Raw genomic sequence first — 19,953 nt, forward strand, 5'->3', positions numbered from 1 at the left:
ATTTTAAATCAGGGATCAGCAAGGTTTTTTTCTGGAAAGGGCTAGAGAGTAAATATTTTTAGGTTTTATAGGCCAGATGGCCTCTGTTGAGACAAATAAAATTTAGCAGTTTAATTGAGCAAAGAACAACTGGCACATGGGGCAGGCCACAGGACCAGAAGAGCTTCAGAAAGCTCTGCTTTGAAAGCAGGCAGGCAGGCAGGATTTATTACGACTCAGCTATTCCTTATGTGAACACCTTCTGATCAGTTGGCTGCTGTGGTTGAAAGAAGATTGTAGCTATGATTGGCTTAGAATCAGCAATTTGTTATCAAAGTATTTTCCCAAGTCAGGCTTTCTGTTAGTTTATATATTAATTTAGGGTATGTACGGTTCAATGTATGGTGGCCTCCTCTGGCCAAGTTTTAGTTCAACAGTCACAGCTACTCAATGCTACTGCTATAGCACCACAGCAGTTGATATTACACAAATGAATGGATTTGGTGGTGTTCTAATAAAAGTTTATTTACAATTTACAGGCTCACCCACATTTAGCAAAGTTCTCCTCCCATCAACTTCTATTCCTCTACTTTACAAATAAGAAAACACTGAATGACTGTAGCAGAGACACTCTGAAATACCGCACAAAATCAACTCAAGGGAAGCAAAAGGTGAAGCAGAGGACGTTCTAAGTCTGCTTTCCAAGGCCTACATCACTAGTATATTTTAATTCCAATAACGCAGCTAGTGACTTAGAAAGTCTGGATCTAAAATTCTAGGACCCTGAATATATGGTGTTTTCTCAGAAATGCAGTCACCTACACTGGAGCCCTTATAATGCCTCTCATTTTACAGGGCACTGTCTATAATTTAGTTTGAATAAAGGGCTATTTGGGGAGGATACAAGAGCCTGGGGAGGGTGTGGGGTTCCATCAATGCTATTTTAGGATGCTGAGAGGTGAACTGAAGGAACTGTACAGGAGTCAAAGAAATGTACCCTCAAGTGAGTTACTATTCTTAAAGGTTTGACCTTACACTTGCAAGGGAAGGATGGTATTGTTATAAAGAAACCTTTAAAAAGTAAAAGTTCCTTGACCAGGTTAGTGGTTATATAGGTACCTAGCTTATAATTCGTTTTTAGGTAGCCCAGGTTATTCACACCAAAGAACACAGGAACCTCACAGGTTAAAAATAAAGGAACAGTAAGTAATTATACTATAGAGGTCATAAATATGCTCCTCCTGGGCAAAAGGAGAAAAACAGCTATCCTCACATTCCATGATGGGACTCATGGTGTAGACTAAAACACAGCCTCGTATACTGACTCAACAGGGCTGCATCCTGGGCAGCTGAGACAGAAGAGGGGAAGCTGTGCCCACAGAGTGGTGTCAGGAGCTCCAGGGCCTCAGGGCATGTGGGGAAGAGGAACAAAGGTGCTTCATAAAGTAGGAGAATAGAAAAACAACATGGTCAACATAACAAATGTTACTTTCTATAATCTGATTTAAGATGTGTACAGCTAAACCAACAGACCGAATGTCATTCATACACTTCAGACTAGATTATTTTTATTCTTGAAAATGTGTATTTTCATATTAGCCAAGAAACCTTAGTTTTGGATTCTCTCACTTGGGAAAATGAGCTTAGTTGTGAGCTCATCTTAAAAGCTGGACATGGATGGTAACCTTGAAATCCTCTCACCCAGGATGCTCCCAAGCCCTCAGGTGCTGTGGGGCCAGGCAGGATCTGGAACCTGCAGAAAGCCTTCATTCCATCCCTCCGCTGATGGCCCCCCACTGTCCTCAAAGGTCTCTGGACACCTCTGCCTGCAGGCCCAGCCAGCAGCTCACACTTGCCACAGCCCAGCACGACTTCCAACTTTCCGCAGTCCTCACCCCCGCTGCCCTGTTCCATGCTTCCCCAGCTCTGCAAATGGTGTTGCCATCCACACAGGCAGCACCTTTGGAATCTTTGGTCCTCATGCATCAAGTCCAGTCCCCCAGTAGGACCCACAGAGGTCCCTCTCCAGCACACCTGCTTCCATCTTTACCACCACCACTAGGCCAGAGTACTTGACCACAATGACCTCGGCCTCAGGGGGTATTTGCCCATGTTTGGAGACATGTTTGGCTGTCACAACTGGGGAGGAAGGTGCTGCTGGGCCAGGGGCTGGTGAGCATCCTATGATGAATGACAGCCCCTACGACAAAGATCATCCAGCCCCGAATATCAATGATACTGAGGCAGGAAAACCCAGTCCTAGCCCAAGCCAGCATCACGCCTTTTCATTTTCATAGAGCCAATTTTATACAGTCGACTTTTGGGTACTGCTGGTCTCCCCAATGCTAGAATATGATTCCCTCAGGGACAGAGACCTTGGCTGTCTTGTTCACCTCTGTATCCTCAGTGCTTTGCACATATGAGTGCTCTATAAGTATTTGAAGAATGAATAAAATGTATGAAAGCCAGAAGCAGCAGCAACTTAAGATTTTAAAAAGTCATACAGTGCAGCAGAGAAGTTCTGATTCTTCTGCAGTTTCCAGTTTTCATGGCTCACAAGGACCCTCTGGACTTGTGGTTCTGATGTACACTAACGAACCCCTCAAAGCCCTTGCTGCTCTGTGCTCACAAAGCACTTTCTTCCTTGCTCAGGTAGAAAATAAAGTGTTGAGCGTCCCCATGCAATGAGGTATCATGCAGCCAATAAAAATGAGGTTTTTGAAGAGTTGTTGACATGATAAAATGTTTGTTAAATGATTAATGGAAAAGGAAGGATAAAATATATCAGTTTCAATATATTTATAACTTATGTATGACATGCTTGGGCATGAATTGTGGGATTAGGAGTGGCATTTTTCCTGTCTCCCTACGTTTTCTAGTTTGTTTTTTTTTTGAATTTTTTTAATATTTTATTTTTTAGTTTACGGTGGACACAACATCTTTATTTTATTTTTATGTGGTGCTGAGGATCAAACCCAGCGCCCCGCGCACGCCAGGTGAGCGCGCTACCGCTTGAGCCACATCCCCAGCCCCTCGTTTTCTAGTTTTCTACTCAGAAAAAAATAACATTTTAAAAGTTGTACTTCATAACTAAAATAAGAGCCAGGTGACAGGAACAAAATGGAAGTGCTATGACTAGGACTGGCTTGAGCTATTTAACCACGGTGTACCAATCTCTAGGAAGAAAAAACTCAGAAACACCCTCCTTCAAAAATCTATCTTCTGTATCAGGAAGCCAGGAAAGAAAATCAACTTTTTCTAAGAAAACTTGTCTAGCAAATTGGCGAAATGGAAGCAGCAGACTTGGGCCTCCAAACCTGTGAGAATCTGCAGGCGGATCTGGGTAAGCGTGGTCAGCGAAGTCTGGTAGAGGACACAGATGTTGCAGACCTGCTGAACCTCTGCAGAGTCAACACGTTTGCCCCCAACAGGCCTGAGGATATTCCGAACTGATGCAGACTTCTGAAACGCACGCTTGAGGAGACCTGGCACGGAGAAGAGCACTGTGAGCAGAAGCTCAGCCATCTGCCAAACCCCACCTGGTCAAGGGAACAGCATTTTGACAAAATTCCAACTGTACAGCAGGGCCAGGAAGTAGGGCTGGTGCTTGGACCCAAGACATTTCTCTGGGATAACTTAGAAAAACATTAATTATTGGATTTTAGGTATAACCCAAATACCTCCTCATAACATCAAAAAATTTCTCAGATTAAGCCAGGTATACTCAACTCTGAATATACCACAGGATTCTTTGACTTCTGGAGCCAATTTTATACTGCTTCTTTCAGAAGCTGCAAAAGGAAAAGTTCAGAGGACTATATGAGGGGAAGAGGGTGCAGGGTAGTGGGCCAGCTGAGTTTGAATTTTCTGAGCTTTGGGAGGGAAGTGAGGAGTAACCTCCTCAAGTGCTGACATTTGGTTCTGAACAGTATTTTACTTTGTTAAGCCTTCCCATTTACATCCTGCTGAAGTTATATCTACTGAGCCTGTGCCCACTAACTAGCTACAAGACACGGATGTGCAGTGCATGGGAGGCAGAAGAAAAGCCACCCCGAACTGAGAAACTGCTGTGGGCAAGTAACTTTACTTGTAGATTCTGTGTTGGTGTCATTTCCTTAACTTTGATCAGAGCAGGCAGCAAGAGAGCCTTCCATGGTACCCACTTCTGACCCTACAGCTGGGTACTGTTGAGATGTTTTATAAGGAGCACCACATGGGAGATTTATTTTATAATTAGGACCTTAAAACAGCTCTATGTCCCCTAAGATATGGCTCCTTTCCCTCTTCTGGCAATATGAAAGTTCAAAGGGTCTGCAAGACCCCGTTCTCTCTGGCTACTAGAAGATTCACAGCCAAACTGAAGTGGCCCTCATGGAATGTGTACCTGTGAACATTCTTCTACATAACGTTACCTAGTTATATTTCCCTGGCCCTTGCTTTCCATTTGTACGGGGTTCCTGGGACTGTTCTGCTAAATGTGGACCTGACTTGAGCAGCTTCAGGACCTCTGTGGGAGAAGATAGAACACCCCCAACACAGAGCATCCCCCTGCGCAGAAGCAGGGGCTGCCTTCTGGCCCAGCAGAGCCCTGGCCACTCACTCTTCACTGGGAGAACGTTCTGTGGGGACGCCGGCTGGGTGGGGGCTGGCTCCTGGTGCTCCAACAGCTTCTTGCTTAGGATGTCACTGAAGAAGATGCGGATGAGAGGCACGCCCCACAGGAACTGCAGCTGTTTGGTGATCAAATACATCGACTCATTGAGGCTAGGGGAGAGCAAGAGAATAGTGCATTAGTGCCTCTGCTGGCCAGGACGGGCCTGCTCAGCTCCCCTCAAGGCCATGCTCTTGACGTGTAGCTCAGGCCTAGACTTGACAAAGCAGAAAATTAAAAAAAAAAAAAAAAAAAAAAAGTGGATCCCATAAACCATCACCAAGGTCCAAGTGTGGTGAAGGCACTGAACCTTGTCTGTCACTACACCCAAACCTGTGCTGCCATCAGCATTACTGCTTCTCCAGGTCCCCAGGTCCACACGCCATGGTCATCTTGGACATCCACCACCCAGTAGGCAAAAGCTACCTCAAGCAGCTGCACTGCCTGCTTCCTCCGGGCTGGCTGCAGCCAGCGGCTTCACATCCAGCAGACATGACACCCGAGTGCTCCCTTGCCTCTGGAGCTTCTGTCCCCATTTCAGGCTGCACCCCAGCACCACCCCACGCCTGTCATCTACTGGCATGCCCCTGCCACTCAAGACCCTAAGACGGCTCCTACCACAGCGTCATGGAGGTGACAGCCACCAGTCACTGGGCATCCGCCAAGCCAAGCAGTGGGCACACGTCACCTTGTTCAGTCCTTTAAGACAGCCCTAATGGATGGACTGTGATCCCCCCCCCACATCTCTGATGAAGGAACTGAGGTGAGGCAAGTTGTTCAAAGGCCCTCAGAGAAGAGCAGTGGCCACCAGTGGCTCTCCGCCCGCACCTCGCCCGGAACAGCCTCCAGGCTCCAGGCTCCAGGCACAGGTGCCTCGCTGCCCAGGTGGGCTGTTGGGGCAGGTTCCTTGGCAACGGTCATTTTAACTAGTCAGGACTCAAAAATACCACTCAGGCACAAGGAAGAGGGAGCCCTTCTCTGGGACCTCAGTTTTCTGCCTCAAGAGTATCTGCCATGGACACCATGCAGGGGTGGACATCACGCAGGGGTGGACACCTGAGAGGAAAGAGCTGAGCCCAGGCACTCTCTCCACATTTGAGATGCTCCCTTCTTGATCTCTAGTCTTCTACTCTAGTGTTCCTAAGGTTTTTGAGTTTGTTTGTTTTCAGTGCTGGGGATTCAACCCAGGGACTTGGGCACACTAGGAAAATGTTCCACCACTGAGCCGTACCCCCAGCCCTGCTTTTGAGTTATTTTAAAATTTTTAAATTCATATTTCAATGTCTTGAAAAGCAGATGATTTTATCCCTTTAAGTCATTTGTCTTGTTTCAGCATCTCCAAAATATGGCTGTCTAGTAAATCAATAAAAGTGATATTGAAAAAGAAAAACTATTGATAAGATTCATAAATTTTTAATGAAAAGGACAAAATGCGAAATCATATGATCTCATTTTTATACAAAACTATTGATGTAGGTAAACATTAAACAGATGTTTGTTCAGGTCATCTTTGGATAGTGAGATTATGGGATGTTTTGTTCTCATGATGGTATCCCTGTCTTGTTCAATAAACACATCTTATTTTTGTAGTAAGAAGCAAAACAGAAGCCAACAGACAGAAGGAAGGAGGGGAGGTGACGTGGAGAGAGGCAGAAGGCAGCGCTGTGTCTCCAGGACTTACCCATAATCCACAGACTGGGAGAACCAGCCAAGGACAGGGTGCCAGTGGGTCAGGTTGGATTTCTTCTGGGACACGTACTTCTGACAGTAGCACAGCATCTGGGTGAGCAAGCTCACAAAGCCGTCCGTCTCCTCCTCCAGCACTTGGGGGCTGAGGGAGCCCAACTGCAGGAGGTTGCCTATGAGGAGAGAAGGCCAAGTGAGAAGGGACGGACAGAAGCACTTCGGTGCCTCCTAGTCCTGCTCTCTGTCTGTGGCTCGGGCAGCCCTGCTGCACGTGCAGGAAGATTCCAGGGAAGGGCTCTTGCCAGTGCCGGGGGCTGCAGTGTGGAGGCCAGAAACAGGCCAACCTGACTTCAAATTCTGGCTCTGCACAGGTGAGCTGTGTGGCTCTCGACTGCCTCTCCTTTGTCTCATCATCTCTAAGACTAGAACATGGTCTCCTCTCTATGAAGACTACGTGACGTAACGACAGACGTCGTGCACACAGAGGCACACGATAGTTAGTTAGGGGTACACTTTAATATCATACTAATACTTAAAAATCAAGAGAGAGCCAAGAAATGACAGTAACTGAATGTCCTGGGGAAATCGCTGTTCTCCAAGGTTTTGCAGAGTTCCTCATTATCACTGTGTGAAGACTTGTACAGGATATTCCCAATAAAATTTGGCCCCAAGGACCTTTTCCTATGTAAATTTCTTCTCGTCAGGCAATGTGAATCATGCATCTCCACTGTTTCCAAGTGCTTCCATCCACAAACCCCTTCTCCATTTGCAGTGAAGCACTGGAGAGCAGGTGACGAGGCACAGCTCGCCCTAAGCCCTGCCTGAGTACGGCCTCCCTTCTCTCTGGAGGTAAGACCCACAGAGGCAATTCACCATATTTTCATTTTTTCCTTGGAAAGTCCAGGGCTGAAATCCAAGGTTCGCTTACGGTCACCTACCTAGCTTACTAGGGATATGTTCCGTGTGATTTTTAACTTTACATGAATTTAAATTTTAACCTGCTGCATTTGTGTACATGCTTTTTATGGTAATCATGTCTAGTTGTTACTAAGTTACACCCAGGCTTCCCTTGATGGCCAGCACCAGTTAAACCCCGCTGCTGTGGGGCACTCACCCATCAGGCACAGTGTGTGGCAGCCTTCTAAACTTTCACAAATGTCCCGGCATCGGTCTCTGTCTCTTAAAAATATGATGAATTTGCGAAGCATGTCATGAGATTCTAAAACAGTGAGACGCTGTAAACAATGGCAAACAGTTAAAGTGAAAACTGCAAGGAAATTTCCCAGCACAGCATGAGCTTGATCACACGCAGACTGTTCCCCAAACAGCAGAACAGGTCCTCAAGCACCAGGCAGAGGAACCTGCTTCTCTGGGCTACTAACCTGAGCGTGTCTACGCTGGCTATTAGTTTAGAAGAAAAATCAGGAGGAGTGAGAACTAGCATAGCAATCCTTTTACTAAATTGTGAGGAAAAAAGCAAAACCAGAATTGGTTTGGGGGGAAACTCAAAGAGCCCACTTACCTCAGGGGTCACTGTGCTGAGATGAGTCACAAGCGCAGGCACAGACATGATGTGGATGAGGAACGGCCGAATCAGATTGTCTGAAAATTGTGCAGCAATCACAGGGCTAGACACAGACAGATGGGCTTACTGAGACAGGTACGCGGGCACACCTGAGCTAAAGAGCAAGCCTGCCAATGCCCTCTGACCCCCAGAACTGCTTCCCAGGGCTTCTAGGAAAATTAAAAGGTGAAAACGGGGACACACCGGAAGAATGGTTAAGTCAGTGACGGTGCAGTCACATGATGCAGCACTTTACAGCCATGAAAAAAGGAGCCTTAAAGTTTTACTGGCATAAGAAAATGCCCATATTACAAAAATTATAAAGTAAAGCAAGATTAAAAAACAACATAGATGGGAGAAGAGGGGCTCATGATGGGAAGGACACACAAAAGGGCTTCTAGAGTCCCAGTGTAACCCATTTCCTCAATCAAGCGCTGCTTACCCAGGGGTCTACTAGGTGACAACACCAAGAACTCACCAACTAAGCAGCTTATTCAATAGAATACATATGGTCTAATTTAAAAATATATGCACAATAAAAATGTATATTAATACAAAAAAAGACTGGGGAGACAGATCAAAAAATGTTAACGATGCACCTATGGGTTGTAGAATCATGAGAAATTTTTTCTTCCTTACACTTTTCTGTGTTACTTAGGTTTTCAGCCATAAACATTTATTACCTCCATAATCAGAAAAAGATAAATGCTAAAATAAGATCATGGCTTCTTTCTCACAACATATCCAAAAATGAATTAAAAGCAGATCACAAATCTCAGTGATCTAAATGACCTAAATTTTATACCTAAAATTATAAAATTCTCAGTAGAAAGCACAGAAGTCTGAGGTGATACAATGACTTCTTAGTATGGTACCCAAAACAGAGACAAGAGGAAAAACACAAATAAAAGTTTTGTGATTCAAAAGACACTATCAAGAAAGCGAAAAGCTCCTGGAAACAACCACAGAACTCCTCAGAGCTTTCAGCAGTAAGGTGGGCTGGGGTTAGCAGGAACCTGAGGGCCGTGGCTCTTCCCAATATTTCCTCCTACACAGAGTGCGAGGAAATATTTGTATATCATGTACCTGATGGGAGCTCACACAACTCAGCAATAAAAACAAACAACCCCATTTAAAAATGGACAAAGAATCTAGAGGGACATTTCTTTTTTCTTTTTTTTAATATATTTTAGTTGTTGATGGGCCTTTATTTTATTTGCTTATTTATATATATGGTGCTGGGAATCGAACCCAGTGCCTCACACGTATGAGGCAAGTGCTCTACTGCTGAGCTACAACTCCAGCCCCTAGAGGGACATTTCTTTAGAGAAGATAATACAAGTGGTTAATAATCACCCAAAAAGGCGGTCAACATATTAACCATCAGGGAACTGCAACCATATTAAAGTGAGGTTTTGCTGCAACCCCACTAGGATGGCCATCCTCAAAAAGACAGATGATGACAGCGTGGTGAGCACACGGCGAAGCTGAACCTGCACACGCTGCCGCAGCCACTCTGGAAAACAGTTTGGCAGTCGTTCCACGACCCCGCCATTCTACTCTAGAAATACCGTCAAGAGAAATGAAAGCTCACGAGTGCACAAGAACCTGTATGGAAGTGTTCCAGCAGCAAAATTCATAACAGTGCAAAAGCACAAACAACTCAATGTGGTATATCCCATACAACAGATTATTTGGTCATAAACAGGAAGGACGTGTGGACTCATGCTACAGCACAGGACGAGCCTTGGACACATTATGCAAAGTGAAAAAAGCTAGTAACAAAAGACTGCCCACTGTGGGGTTCCAGTGTGTGAAATGTCCAGGAGAGGCAATCCACAGGGACAGAAAGCACCATGACAGGGCCAGAAGGGGCAGTGCCTTCTCTGGGGCTCATGCAGAAACCCAAGACTCCACCTATAGAAACCTATGCTCTAAGTCACTCAACCTGCTGAGACCAGGGAGACCAGGGAGACCAGGGAAGACGAGGGCAAGGTGCAGGAGGACACCTGAAGGACTGCAGGGTGAAAATGAGGTCGGCCATAAAGTCCACCTTATTCCAGGAGCTGGGCAAACCCACAGGAAAAGCAGAAGCCGGAGCCGGCAGGCCCGTGGCAGTGCACCTGGCAGGGCTCAGAGAACTGTGTGGCTCTGGAAAGGCTCCCATTTATTCAAGGTGTGCGTATTGTTCTTAGACTATAAGAATATGAACACCGTGTGAGAAATGGATAAAGAATAAGGAGTGGAGCATGGGCTCTCTAGTCAGGTGAACTGGCCTGGCCACTCCCTGCTGTGTGACCAAGATTAAGTATTTTTACCTCTCTGGGCTTTAGCTTCTTCATCTATAGAATGGAGCTAAGATGATGTGGTGGTAAGGAGTCAGCTGATGTGTGAGGTCTTAGAACAACTGTGCCATGACTGTTAGCCATTCAGATTTCAGGATTTAGTAATCATGTTTCAACACATTATTTCTGATTTCATAGACATCGTCTGTATTTCTGTATGACAACTCACTGAACATCTTATTTTAAAAGATCCTGATTGTGTTCAATTATGTAAACATTCAGAAGAATATATACAATCCCAATTTGGGAGAAATGTGTTAAAGTAGCCTGGTCTTACAAGTGGTCAATGGAATCCAATGCACAGAAGAATGACGGACACCGTTACAGCTTAACGGAGAAGAAATGTGGTAAAAGGATCAGTTATGACTGCGTTGACTAGCCACACTGGGAACATCAGTTCTCTCACTACGATGGCAGTGTGGTCCTGACAGGCCATGTGGCCCACAGAGTGGGACATATTTACTACCTGTCCACAGAAAACATATGCCAGCACATGCTGTATACCATCATTTCCTAAAGTGGTGCTCCCTGGGAGTTTGACATGCTCTGCATCCAAACAAGAGGCAGGGACATTCAGCGCAGATATGCCTGGACTAACATCAGGTTAAACAGGATCAGGACTCCTGGTGACAACCACAGGACTCCTCAGAGCTTTCGGCAGGAAGGTGGGCAGGGGTTAGCAGGAACCTGAGGGCCGTGGCTCTTCCCAAGCTGGTCTGACCATGAGATTCTCTCCTCTAGGAGCTCTGATCGACTTCTTTCTAAGTCAGTAACCCCTCAACAGTTTAGGAATATTCTGGACCCATCAATGACATAGCAGGTGTAATCTCAACAAGGAAATCCTTTGTTTCTTATGTATTTCACATCGACAAACCGATTAACCCATTATGTCCCATGGTCTTTTACATGTGACACACCTACAAAAACTTATGCTGATCCATTTATAGGTGTCCCATAAAATTTTTATTGATTTTTATAGGTGTCCCTTATGTAGGACAATGAAGTGAAGACAAATGCCATACCTCCTACTCCAAATGACAACTCCTCTTGATCCCAGCATTTCCAGCCTCTGCTCCTAAAACCACTCCCTTGGCCCTTTTCCTCTGCTCCCAGCTGGACCTCCTCCAGCTCTCATAGGCTTTTTCTCTTTTTAACAATTAAGAACTCAAAAGTGATCATATCTCAACCGCTGGCAGAATGAACATGATTTGTTTCCCCTCAGATCACACTAGAAAATTATTTATGGGTAAAGACTAAAGTCCAAGAAAAATCCTGGGCTGTCACACATGCATTACGCTCAGGAAGAACAGCACTTCCTGTGAACCCCGACGAGGTGGACAAGGCCACACCTTAAACCCGCCACCAGAGAAGAGTCGAGAGGAGGCACAGTCAGAAGCAGCCGTCCTCTTGCCCCACTTCTTACCGCAGTGCCAGAGAAAAGGCTGCTGTTAAGGTGCCCTTGGACAGACAAGGCCGGGGTCTGGCCAGGCCTCTGGTGAGCAATACCTGAAAAGAACATTTAACTGGTTAGGGGACAGTACCAACTTTATGTGAGTTTGTATATTTAAAAAACGAAAATGAGTGCTTCTGATAAAAAACTGATTTGCAATGGCTCCTAAAAAGGAAGGAGAAAAGCTGTTGGGCATGGAGTTGTTTTCACTACTCTCCCTGCTTTACATGTTAATATAAAAAAATAATACACAGTTAAAATTTTTAATAGCTAAGCTGGGCACAGTGGCATACGCCTGTAATCCCAGCGACTCAGAGGCTGAGGCAGGAGAATCACAAGTTCAAGGTTAGCCTCAGCAACTGAGTGAGACTCCAACTCAAAATAAAAAATAAAAAGGGCTGGGGAGGGCTGTGGTTGTGGCTCAGTGGTAAATTACCTCTGGGTTCAATCCTCAGTACCAAAAATAAAAATAAAAATGTGGAGGTATGCACCTGTGGTCTCAGCTATTTGGGCGGCTGAGGCAAAAGGAGCCCTTGAGCCCAGGAGTCAGGACCAGCTTGGGCAACACAGCAAGACTCCAGGTCATTAAAAAAAAAAAACACAAAAAAAAACTTTACAGTTAATAAAAAGAATACCTAGCTTAAATTTCAAGATGCCATGGCAGTTAGAAGCAGTTCAGAGTTACAGTGTTGAGGAGAAGCCTCCTCAACTGGATAAACTGTTAACAGACCACCTTTTGCTGGCACACCATCTCGCAAGGCTGTCATGAGAATATGCGACCAACTCAGGAAATGGCCCATCGCAGTGGCAGGCAGAAGGGCGGGCCAAACCAACGTCACTTATCAGACCTAAGAATTTCACAGTATTTCTCAATGGCAACTGGGCCTCTGATAATTCCTGCGAGTATAAATTGGCACAATAAGGTGCACAGTGGACAGAAGGCCATTTGAGGACACAGCGCCAGAAATATAATTCCAGATCCCAACAAAGCAGGAACCTGAGGGAAGAAGCCCTGAGGCCTTCTTGAGTTTAGATTTCAAGAGACTTGATTTTCTCTGCAGCCAAAAATATAGAGCATTAAAAAGATCCTAGGTCACTATCCTCCCTATACTTAAACCACAGGTGACCCACAGTAGGTGGAAGATACAGAGGACACTGGGCATTAGCTCTTCCTGCAAAAAGTATTTCTGTGAGGAGGGCGTAAGACTGCCGAAACCAATGTAAAAATCCCAGGTCAGGACTGGAGGGTGGGAGCTCACATATTAGGGCAGGGGACACACACCTGCAGCACAGAGTAAAACCCGTGCTGGTTGAGATGTCCCATTATATTTGCACATATATGGTTCATGGCTGGTCGAAGGTTCTCACCTAAATGAAGAAAAAATTAAAAAGTTTCTTGCATATTGTGACCTGTTTATGTGGGACAGAAAATTTATGCCCTAGTCCCAAGGCCATGAGGGAACACAGTACTCTCTGGCTTGCTGCCCCATTCCCTTGGGTCTGAACCAGAGCATAGGAAGACACTATCTGGAATTCTCTCTCTCCTGGAAGGCATGACTCAAGTTCCACCTCTTGGGAGCTGGTCCTTCCCTTCCCTTCCCTTAGTGAGAAGGCACATTGCTGAGCTCCTGTCACACCTTCTCCAACTGTGTCCCATGGTGTGGCACTTTATGCTTTCCCTGGGTGCCTCCTGTGCCCACTGGGACACAAGCTTCCTGGCCAAGTTCAGAACTCAACAATTTTTAGACTCCTCCCAGAGTCCAGAATGTTCCTAAAATAGGTTCTCCTTGTTAACCTGGGGTTTTTGCAGTCTTCTGTTTCTAGTTTCTACCCCTCTCCACGGGAACTCCACCTCTCCCCAGTGCTAAGCTCAGACATCACTCCCTTAGGAACATCTGAGCCCTACGGTCCCAGGTGGAACCCTTCCCAATCCCGCTGAACACTCTCATCCCCTCTGGACTCTTCTGAGTAATACCATATTTACTGTCATTTTACATACGGTTATCTCCTGGTATTTATGGGGGATTGATTCCAAAACGCTCTTTCGACATGAAAATTTGTGGGTGCCCAAATCCCTTACATAAATGGCACAGCACTCACATATAACCTACACACTTGCTCCTGTATACTTTAAATCACTTGTAGATTACTTACAAAATCTAATACAATGTCAGTCCTACGTAAATAGTTGTTATAATGCATTACTAAGGAATAATGACAAGAAAAGAAGTCTCTATGTGCTCAGTACAGATGGAATTTTTTCAAGTATTTCTGACCCAAGTTTGGGTGAGTCCACAATATGGAATATGAGATACGGAGAGTAAACTGTACACAAGTGACTTCTATTCAGTATGTTTCATCACCAGACTCAGCACGAGCACCTGAAGTCCCCAGAGGGCAGTGACCATTTCTGTTTTGCTTATCACTACATGGCCAGTGCCTAGCATGGTGTCTGGCACATAGCAGGTTACTTGCTGAGTGGATGGATGACATGAATATATGCACTTAGGTGAGAAGTTTTCAGGGAAGGAGGCAGCTTTACAAAGCAGGTTTCATGGGCAAAACACAATTATTTGCTAATGATTTTCCAAAATGAAATGATAAGGCTCATGTGACTACCATCCTTTGTAGGCTGAGGCACTGGGGAAGTTACAAAAAATGAGATCAGAGGTACAATGTCTCCAAAAATAAATTCAAACAGGAGAAGAGTGTGACACACACTACTAACACACTGTCAGGGGCATTTCCTACCAAGGTCTTTTGGGGCTTGTGGTGACAAAAATGCTTCTTATGAAGGAGAAAAGGTGCTCTGCACTCACTATGGAAATGACAACTGGGAAAATTTTGAAAATAAGTTCTACAGACCTTTTCCCCGGAGGATTTTCCATGTTGAAGTGTCCGTGAAGGTGACAAGCATTGTGAGATACAGTGTGATGAGTCTGGAGTCTTGTAAGATTTCAGGCTGGAAACAACAAAAGGGGCAAGACTGACACGGGGCCTCCAGCCCCGAACGGCGGAGCACCCATGTCGCAGCTTCCCTCCGTGCCCTCAGACAGGAAGGAGTCAGAATTTCACGGCTGTTCTTTTCTCTTGGAATGGGACCACCTTAGTCTTCAGCACACTACTGCTTGACCACAGCATCAAATACTCCCGGGAACCGAGAGTTGCCTTTGGGCAACAAGGCAACGAGGCATGGCTTGTCCTAAGGGCATCTCTGCCTGTGTGTTTGAACACTCAGCAAACAGCAGACACAGAACCAGGCCTAACAGGCTCTGCCCTGGTCCATGGCTCACTGGCTGTGGGACCCCAGGCATTCCTTAACCTCTCTGTCTTGGTTTCCTTATCTATGACTAGGGATAGTAATATTTATTTTCCTCAGAGAGTTGTTATGAGAATGTATTAATGCACACAACACTCCAAGAACAGTGCCTGGCACAGATAATTCTATGTACTGTTGTTGTTACAATGATAGTTCACTGGGCAGGGCAGGGCGTGTTCAGGGACACATGGGAATTCAGCAGCCGAGTTAGGACTAAATCACAGAACTTCTGGCTCCAGATCCAGTGGCTTTTCTCCCAGCATCCGCTTTTGCACATAAACTTACATTTTCAAAGTAGAAGGGTTTCATTTCAAAGAGAAAGCTGCTGTGGGATACAGACACAGACAGCAGTAGGAAGGTCTGCCTGCTCCAGTGGAGGCAGGGGATAGTCCATCTGCTTAGCCCTGAGGCACTTCAGTGGAACCCCAGGACCCCAAGGACCAGAGGCTGAAGACCTCTGCTCCACGTCCTAATGCCTCACCTGACAAGATGCAGGTGGCTTGCTGCTGGCTTGCTGCTATTTTACAATAGACTATAACCAAACATCCTTTTCCTTGCTTAGCCTATTGGATTGCCTGCTGCACTCACGTTGGGCTTCTATTACTTTTAACAGGAGGCCCAACTAGTACAATGACAGACCACAAAATAGTCACCATATCAAAAGGATGGGAAAGATGACAGGATTCCCTGGCATCAAGACTGAGGCAATTAATGAGTCAGTGTCCAACATATCATACCCAAGAAGGGCTCAAAATGATTACAAGTTTCTCCCAGGACAATGGCTCAACTAAAATTTCTTTGCTAGACTCTTATAGATCTTCAAAGCTATAACCAATGAGGAAATGATGGAAGCTAGAAAGTACACACTAAAGGCTGCAGGGAAGAGTGACAGATTGAGTTTTAGTTTGTGTGTGTGTCTGTGTTTTACCTTGAGCTGCTCAAGAAACTCACAGCAATACCACAGAATGTCCTTGATTTGTTTAATCCATAGGAGAGTGAGATCCTTGGAAAGAGCGAGGGATACATACCACACCTACAAGCAGGGGAAAAAAAAGGGATGTCATGGGCAGTTACAGCAGTCATTCTACATATGACGTAACAACTAGAACTGGGTCTGTGAGCTAGGTCTAGTGCCAGATAGGACAATGGAGAAGAACAGAAAAATAAGCAGCATGTAGGACTTATTTTTATACCAAACTCAAAGATAAAATAGCTTAGGAAGGGAATTTACTATCCTGAGTAAGATGCAAGAGCAGAACATAGCTTCTTGGACAACAAGGACAAAGGAATCATTTGCACTTTATCAGTGTTTTCCAATCTATTTCTTATTTGCATGTGCAAACAAAAGCCCAAACGTTCAACAGGAATTTTCAGAGCCAAATGAGCTAGCCCCCAGGAGTTTACGGAAATTTTCTAGCCCCCAACCCACATACCTTAGGTTCATTCTCAACATCCATGCTGCTCAGGATACAACGGCACAACTTCTCGAGTCTCTGCAGAGGCAGAAATGAGCTTATAAAGTTCCACAACTACAAAAAGTGAGGAACAGAGGGGAGCACACATTTGGTGGGCACCTGGCTTGTGCAGCTTCTTACAGATGTGGAAACTGAGGACCGGAAAGGCAAAAGACAGGCTCTTAATGAGTGGCCCAGAGGCTGGCTGAGCTCTACAGATGTGCTTAAAGGTTGGTGTCTTTGACATAAAAATCCAGAATGAAGCTTCTTTTGAAAAACAAAATCCATCTGGAAAACTGGGCTTGGAGTCATGCAGACTAGCAGCTTCCTCCTAATTTGGGCCTGCCAGATGGCCATTAGGGGAGCACCGTGGACACTGACGTCTGCTTTGTTGTACCATCCCTGATATGCCAAAGGGAGAAAAGTAGAAACCAGAAAACAGCTTACACCAGACCCGTCCTTAAGAACAGCATGACCTCAGAGTTCCTCCTCTGTAAGATGGGAACTCCCTCTCCGCAGGCTTGTCTGTCCTCGTCCATGAGACAGGGGTTCGCTGCCTATGCACCCTCTCCTGCTGGGCTGAGAGCACCTCAAGAGTAGACACTCTGACTGTATTGTTTCCTTCTAGGGCCCCAGTGGTATCCTTAGTACTGTCTCCACTGTCACTACTGCTTTACAGGGATTATATTTTCCAGCTGATCATTCCAATCCCAAGGCACCAAGTGGTGTGTTTTGTTTGGTTTGTGGGATGTTTAAAAAATTTCAAATTAGCTATGAAGTTTTACAAATTAAGCGTTAAGCATAATGACCCATATCTCCAGCATCTCTTAAAAAAAAAAAAAAAAAAAAAAAAAAAGAGTATGAGTCAACCACTAGTGGGCGCCTGGTAGCAATACTCCCTTTGAGGTCCTTGCTAGAGCAGCCTGTCAGTCACTGCTTACTATGATTTGTATTTCAGACTATGTTTTGTCCCACGTAGAGCAGCCATCACTCATATCCCAGCTCCTGTATGCATTTGAGTCCAACCTGTGCTTGGGACAGCCATTGCAAAAAAGGTCCCAGAAGCACTGGTCACAATTCCTACAAAACAGGTCCCAAGAAAACAAAGTGGGCAAAAATAAGCACCTCACAGAGCTGCTGTAAGTACGAGTTGACATTTATAAAATACTTACAAAAAGTCCTGGCATGTGGGGAGCACCCTGTATGTTTGTTATTAATATTTACCTCATTATCCTCTCTCATTTTGAACAAGAACAGCAGTTTCCTGGCAATCTTGAAAATACCAAGTGCGCTTCTTTTACTGGACCCAGAGTCATCTGCTTTAAAAAACTCATCAATCTCTCTCCTACGGAGGGAAGGATTTAAAAAAAAAAAAAAAGGCATTTTAAAATTCACAGCATCTGGAAGGCTCCTCAAGACCTATAAGAGAAAACTTATCTATTTCCTGTTGGTTGGGAGTGAGAGAAATGTGCGGGGGAGTTTCTGACCCCCACCTGATGTCTTTGTGCAGTCGACTCCGACAGAGGAAACTCCGGACGTGGGCCTGAATCTCCACAGCGGCTCGCTCTCGCTCTTTCTGCACCAGCCTTTCTTCTCGTGCCTGACGGGCTCTATCAATGAACCATGCTCTCGAGGTCTGAGAGACAGTGAACATGTTTGCAAACTTGCACAAACCCTGCAAGGAAACAGCAAGAAGCTGTGGTAGACTGTATGAAAGACACACACACAAGAAAGGGCTCGAACAGAAAGGGCTCAAGTGCAAAGGGTGGGCAGGGACCTGGGCAGCAGAAGAGAGATACTTGGGATCCTTTAACACCCTCCAAGGGGTTCATACCTCTCCGGGCACAAGTTTCAACTTCATATCAATTCATTTCATACAACTCACCAAGACCAGGGGTGTTATATCCTGTATTAATTTTCTTCAGAGAAAGAGCTCAGTGCCTGGCAAACAGTACAGGCAGGCTCTATATAAGTTTAACAAGTAAACAATCCCATCCATAAAGGTCCAATTCACACCAGGTAGCCTTTAAGTCGAATATTTCCAGATATTTGAATTTTCTAGAGCAATCCATCATGTTTGGGAAGCCAACAACAAGCAGTAAACTCCTATTTTGCCAAAACTTAAGGAAAAAATCAAATATGATTATAATCACTGTTATTTTAGTTACCTATTCACTCAACAAATGATTCCTGGTGCCTATGTGGTCCCAGCACAAAGAAGTTTCATTTTTAAAGAAAGGGACATTTTAACATTAAAAAAGTGAAAGGCATTGTACATGACTTCAGAATGCATGATAGTCCACTAAATTGAACACATCTGACATCATGTGTCACTTATTCTGTGGTCCTTACTGTTCTCATACTGCCAAGAACCAATGAAGACTTTGAGCAGAATTTCTCCTGTCCACTGACAGGTACTTTCCTGGACAAAGGCTTTAAAGTATATATGATAACTATCATCTGACCATGACTGGTCCATCCCCCAATGGGTGGCTCTGGCTAGCAGTCAAAAGCACATAGCAGGGACCCATGGAGCCTCCCATACTGAGGTGGCATCTTTACAGCTTGACAACTCTTGTCATTCTACCTAAACTAAGAAATGAATAAACTAATAAGAAACGAATGACACAGAAACCCAGACTTTTGGAAAACCATCTCTTTACCAGTTTTGCTCAAAGCAGTACCCATGAAGAAATATCATCCAGAATAAAAAGTTCAGGCTAGGCCCCTGTCACGAGAACATATCCAGGGACTTCTGAAGCCCCCTTTCAACACTGATTCACACTTGTCAAACAACTTCAGGGCTCTGCTAGCATGTGGGTCTATCACCAGCAACTCCTGAAATAATGAACAAAGCCTGCCCAACCACTCTGCTAAACAATCAACAGTGCCTGCTGTCTTCTGCATCACTCTCTCTTCCTACCAATCTGGAAAACTCACCTGAGGACCCGCCTGTGTAGCAGAAATGCTAGGTAACCATTAGTGATCTCCCGAAGGACACACAGCCGAGGATGCTTCAGAGGAGCTTGCTATTTTCTGAAAGATAAACAACAACAACAACAAAAATCCAGGGTTAGAGTCAAATTTCATAGGTGTGGCATCATATATCTTCCTCACTGAGTATAATACAGTGCCCACTGGTTTAAAAAAGAAACACTTCTGTCTCATCCAAATGTTAGACTCTTTCCTCAGCCCTCACAATTTGTAGGGAATAGATTGAAAACAATCTCAAAGAAGTTGTTGAATCAGTTTTCCATGCTCTGTGATGTTAAGCAAAAATAACAGTGAGAGGTGATGGAATGTTAACAAGTCACTGAAGCTGGGCATGTTAGCGCATGCCTATGATGCCTGTGACTTGGGAAACGGAGGCAGGAGAAGCTAGTTCCAGGCCAGCCTTGGTGACTTAGCAAGACACTGTTTCAAAATAAAAAATGTAAAAGGACTGGGGATGTAGCTCCGTGGCAAAGTACCTCTAGATTCAGTCCTGCCTCCCCAAAAGCTATTG

At 45.0% G+C, this 19,953-nt stretch overlaps 1 protein-coding gene across 7 annotated transcripts in view; it reads right to left on the reverse strand.

Moving 5' to 3' along the window:
* The window catches only part of Ube3b (ubiquitin protein ligase E3B), a 52,270-nt gene that overhangs the window by 29,582 nt on the left and 2,735 nt on the right, over positions 1–19,953 (reverse strand). For all 7 annotated transcript variants that reach the window (XM_058585540.1, XM_046464310.2, XM_046464313.2 and 4 more), the window contains 13 exons: positions 19,389–19,484; positions 17,942–18,123; positions 17,673–17,793; positions 16,428–16,487; positions 15,923–16,027; positions 14,541–14,637; positions 12,958–13,043; positions 11,649–11,731; positions 7,839–7,944; positions 7,431–7,551; positions 6,312–6,489; positions 4,580–4,743; positions 3,297–3,464 (listed from right to left, as the gene is read on the reverse strand). In XM_058585540.1, coding sequence (XP_058441523.1) covers positions 3,297–3,464; positions 4,580–4,743; positions 6,312–6,489; positions 7,431–7,551; positions 7,839–7,944; positions 11,649–11,731; positions 12,958–13,043; positions 14,541–14,637; positions 15,923–16,027; positions 16,428–16,487; positions 17,673–17,793; positions 17,942–18,102 — 1,450 coding nt within the window. In that variant the 5' untranslated portion in view covers positions 18,103–18,123; positions 19,389–19,484. The remainder of the gene's footprint in view (positions 1–3,296; positions 3,465–4,579; positions 4,744–6,311; positions 6,490–7,430; positions 7,552–7,838; positions 7,945–11,648; positions 11,732–12,957; positions 13,044–14,540; positions 14,638–15,922; positions 16,028–16,427; positions 16,488–17,672; positions 17,794–17,941; positions 18,124–19,388; positions 19,485–19,953) is intronic.

The sequence above is a fragment of the Marmota monax genome, unplaced genomic scaffold, assembly GCF_021218885.2.
Source record: "Marmota monax isolate L192 unplaced genomic scaffold, Marmota_monax_Labrador192_F-V1.1 WCK01_AAM20220418_F8-fsc00269, whole genome shotgun sequence".
In the NCBI taxonomy this organism is placed as follows: Eukaryota; Metazoa; Chordata; class Mammalia; order Rodentia; family Sciuridae; genus Marmota; species Marmota monax.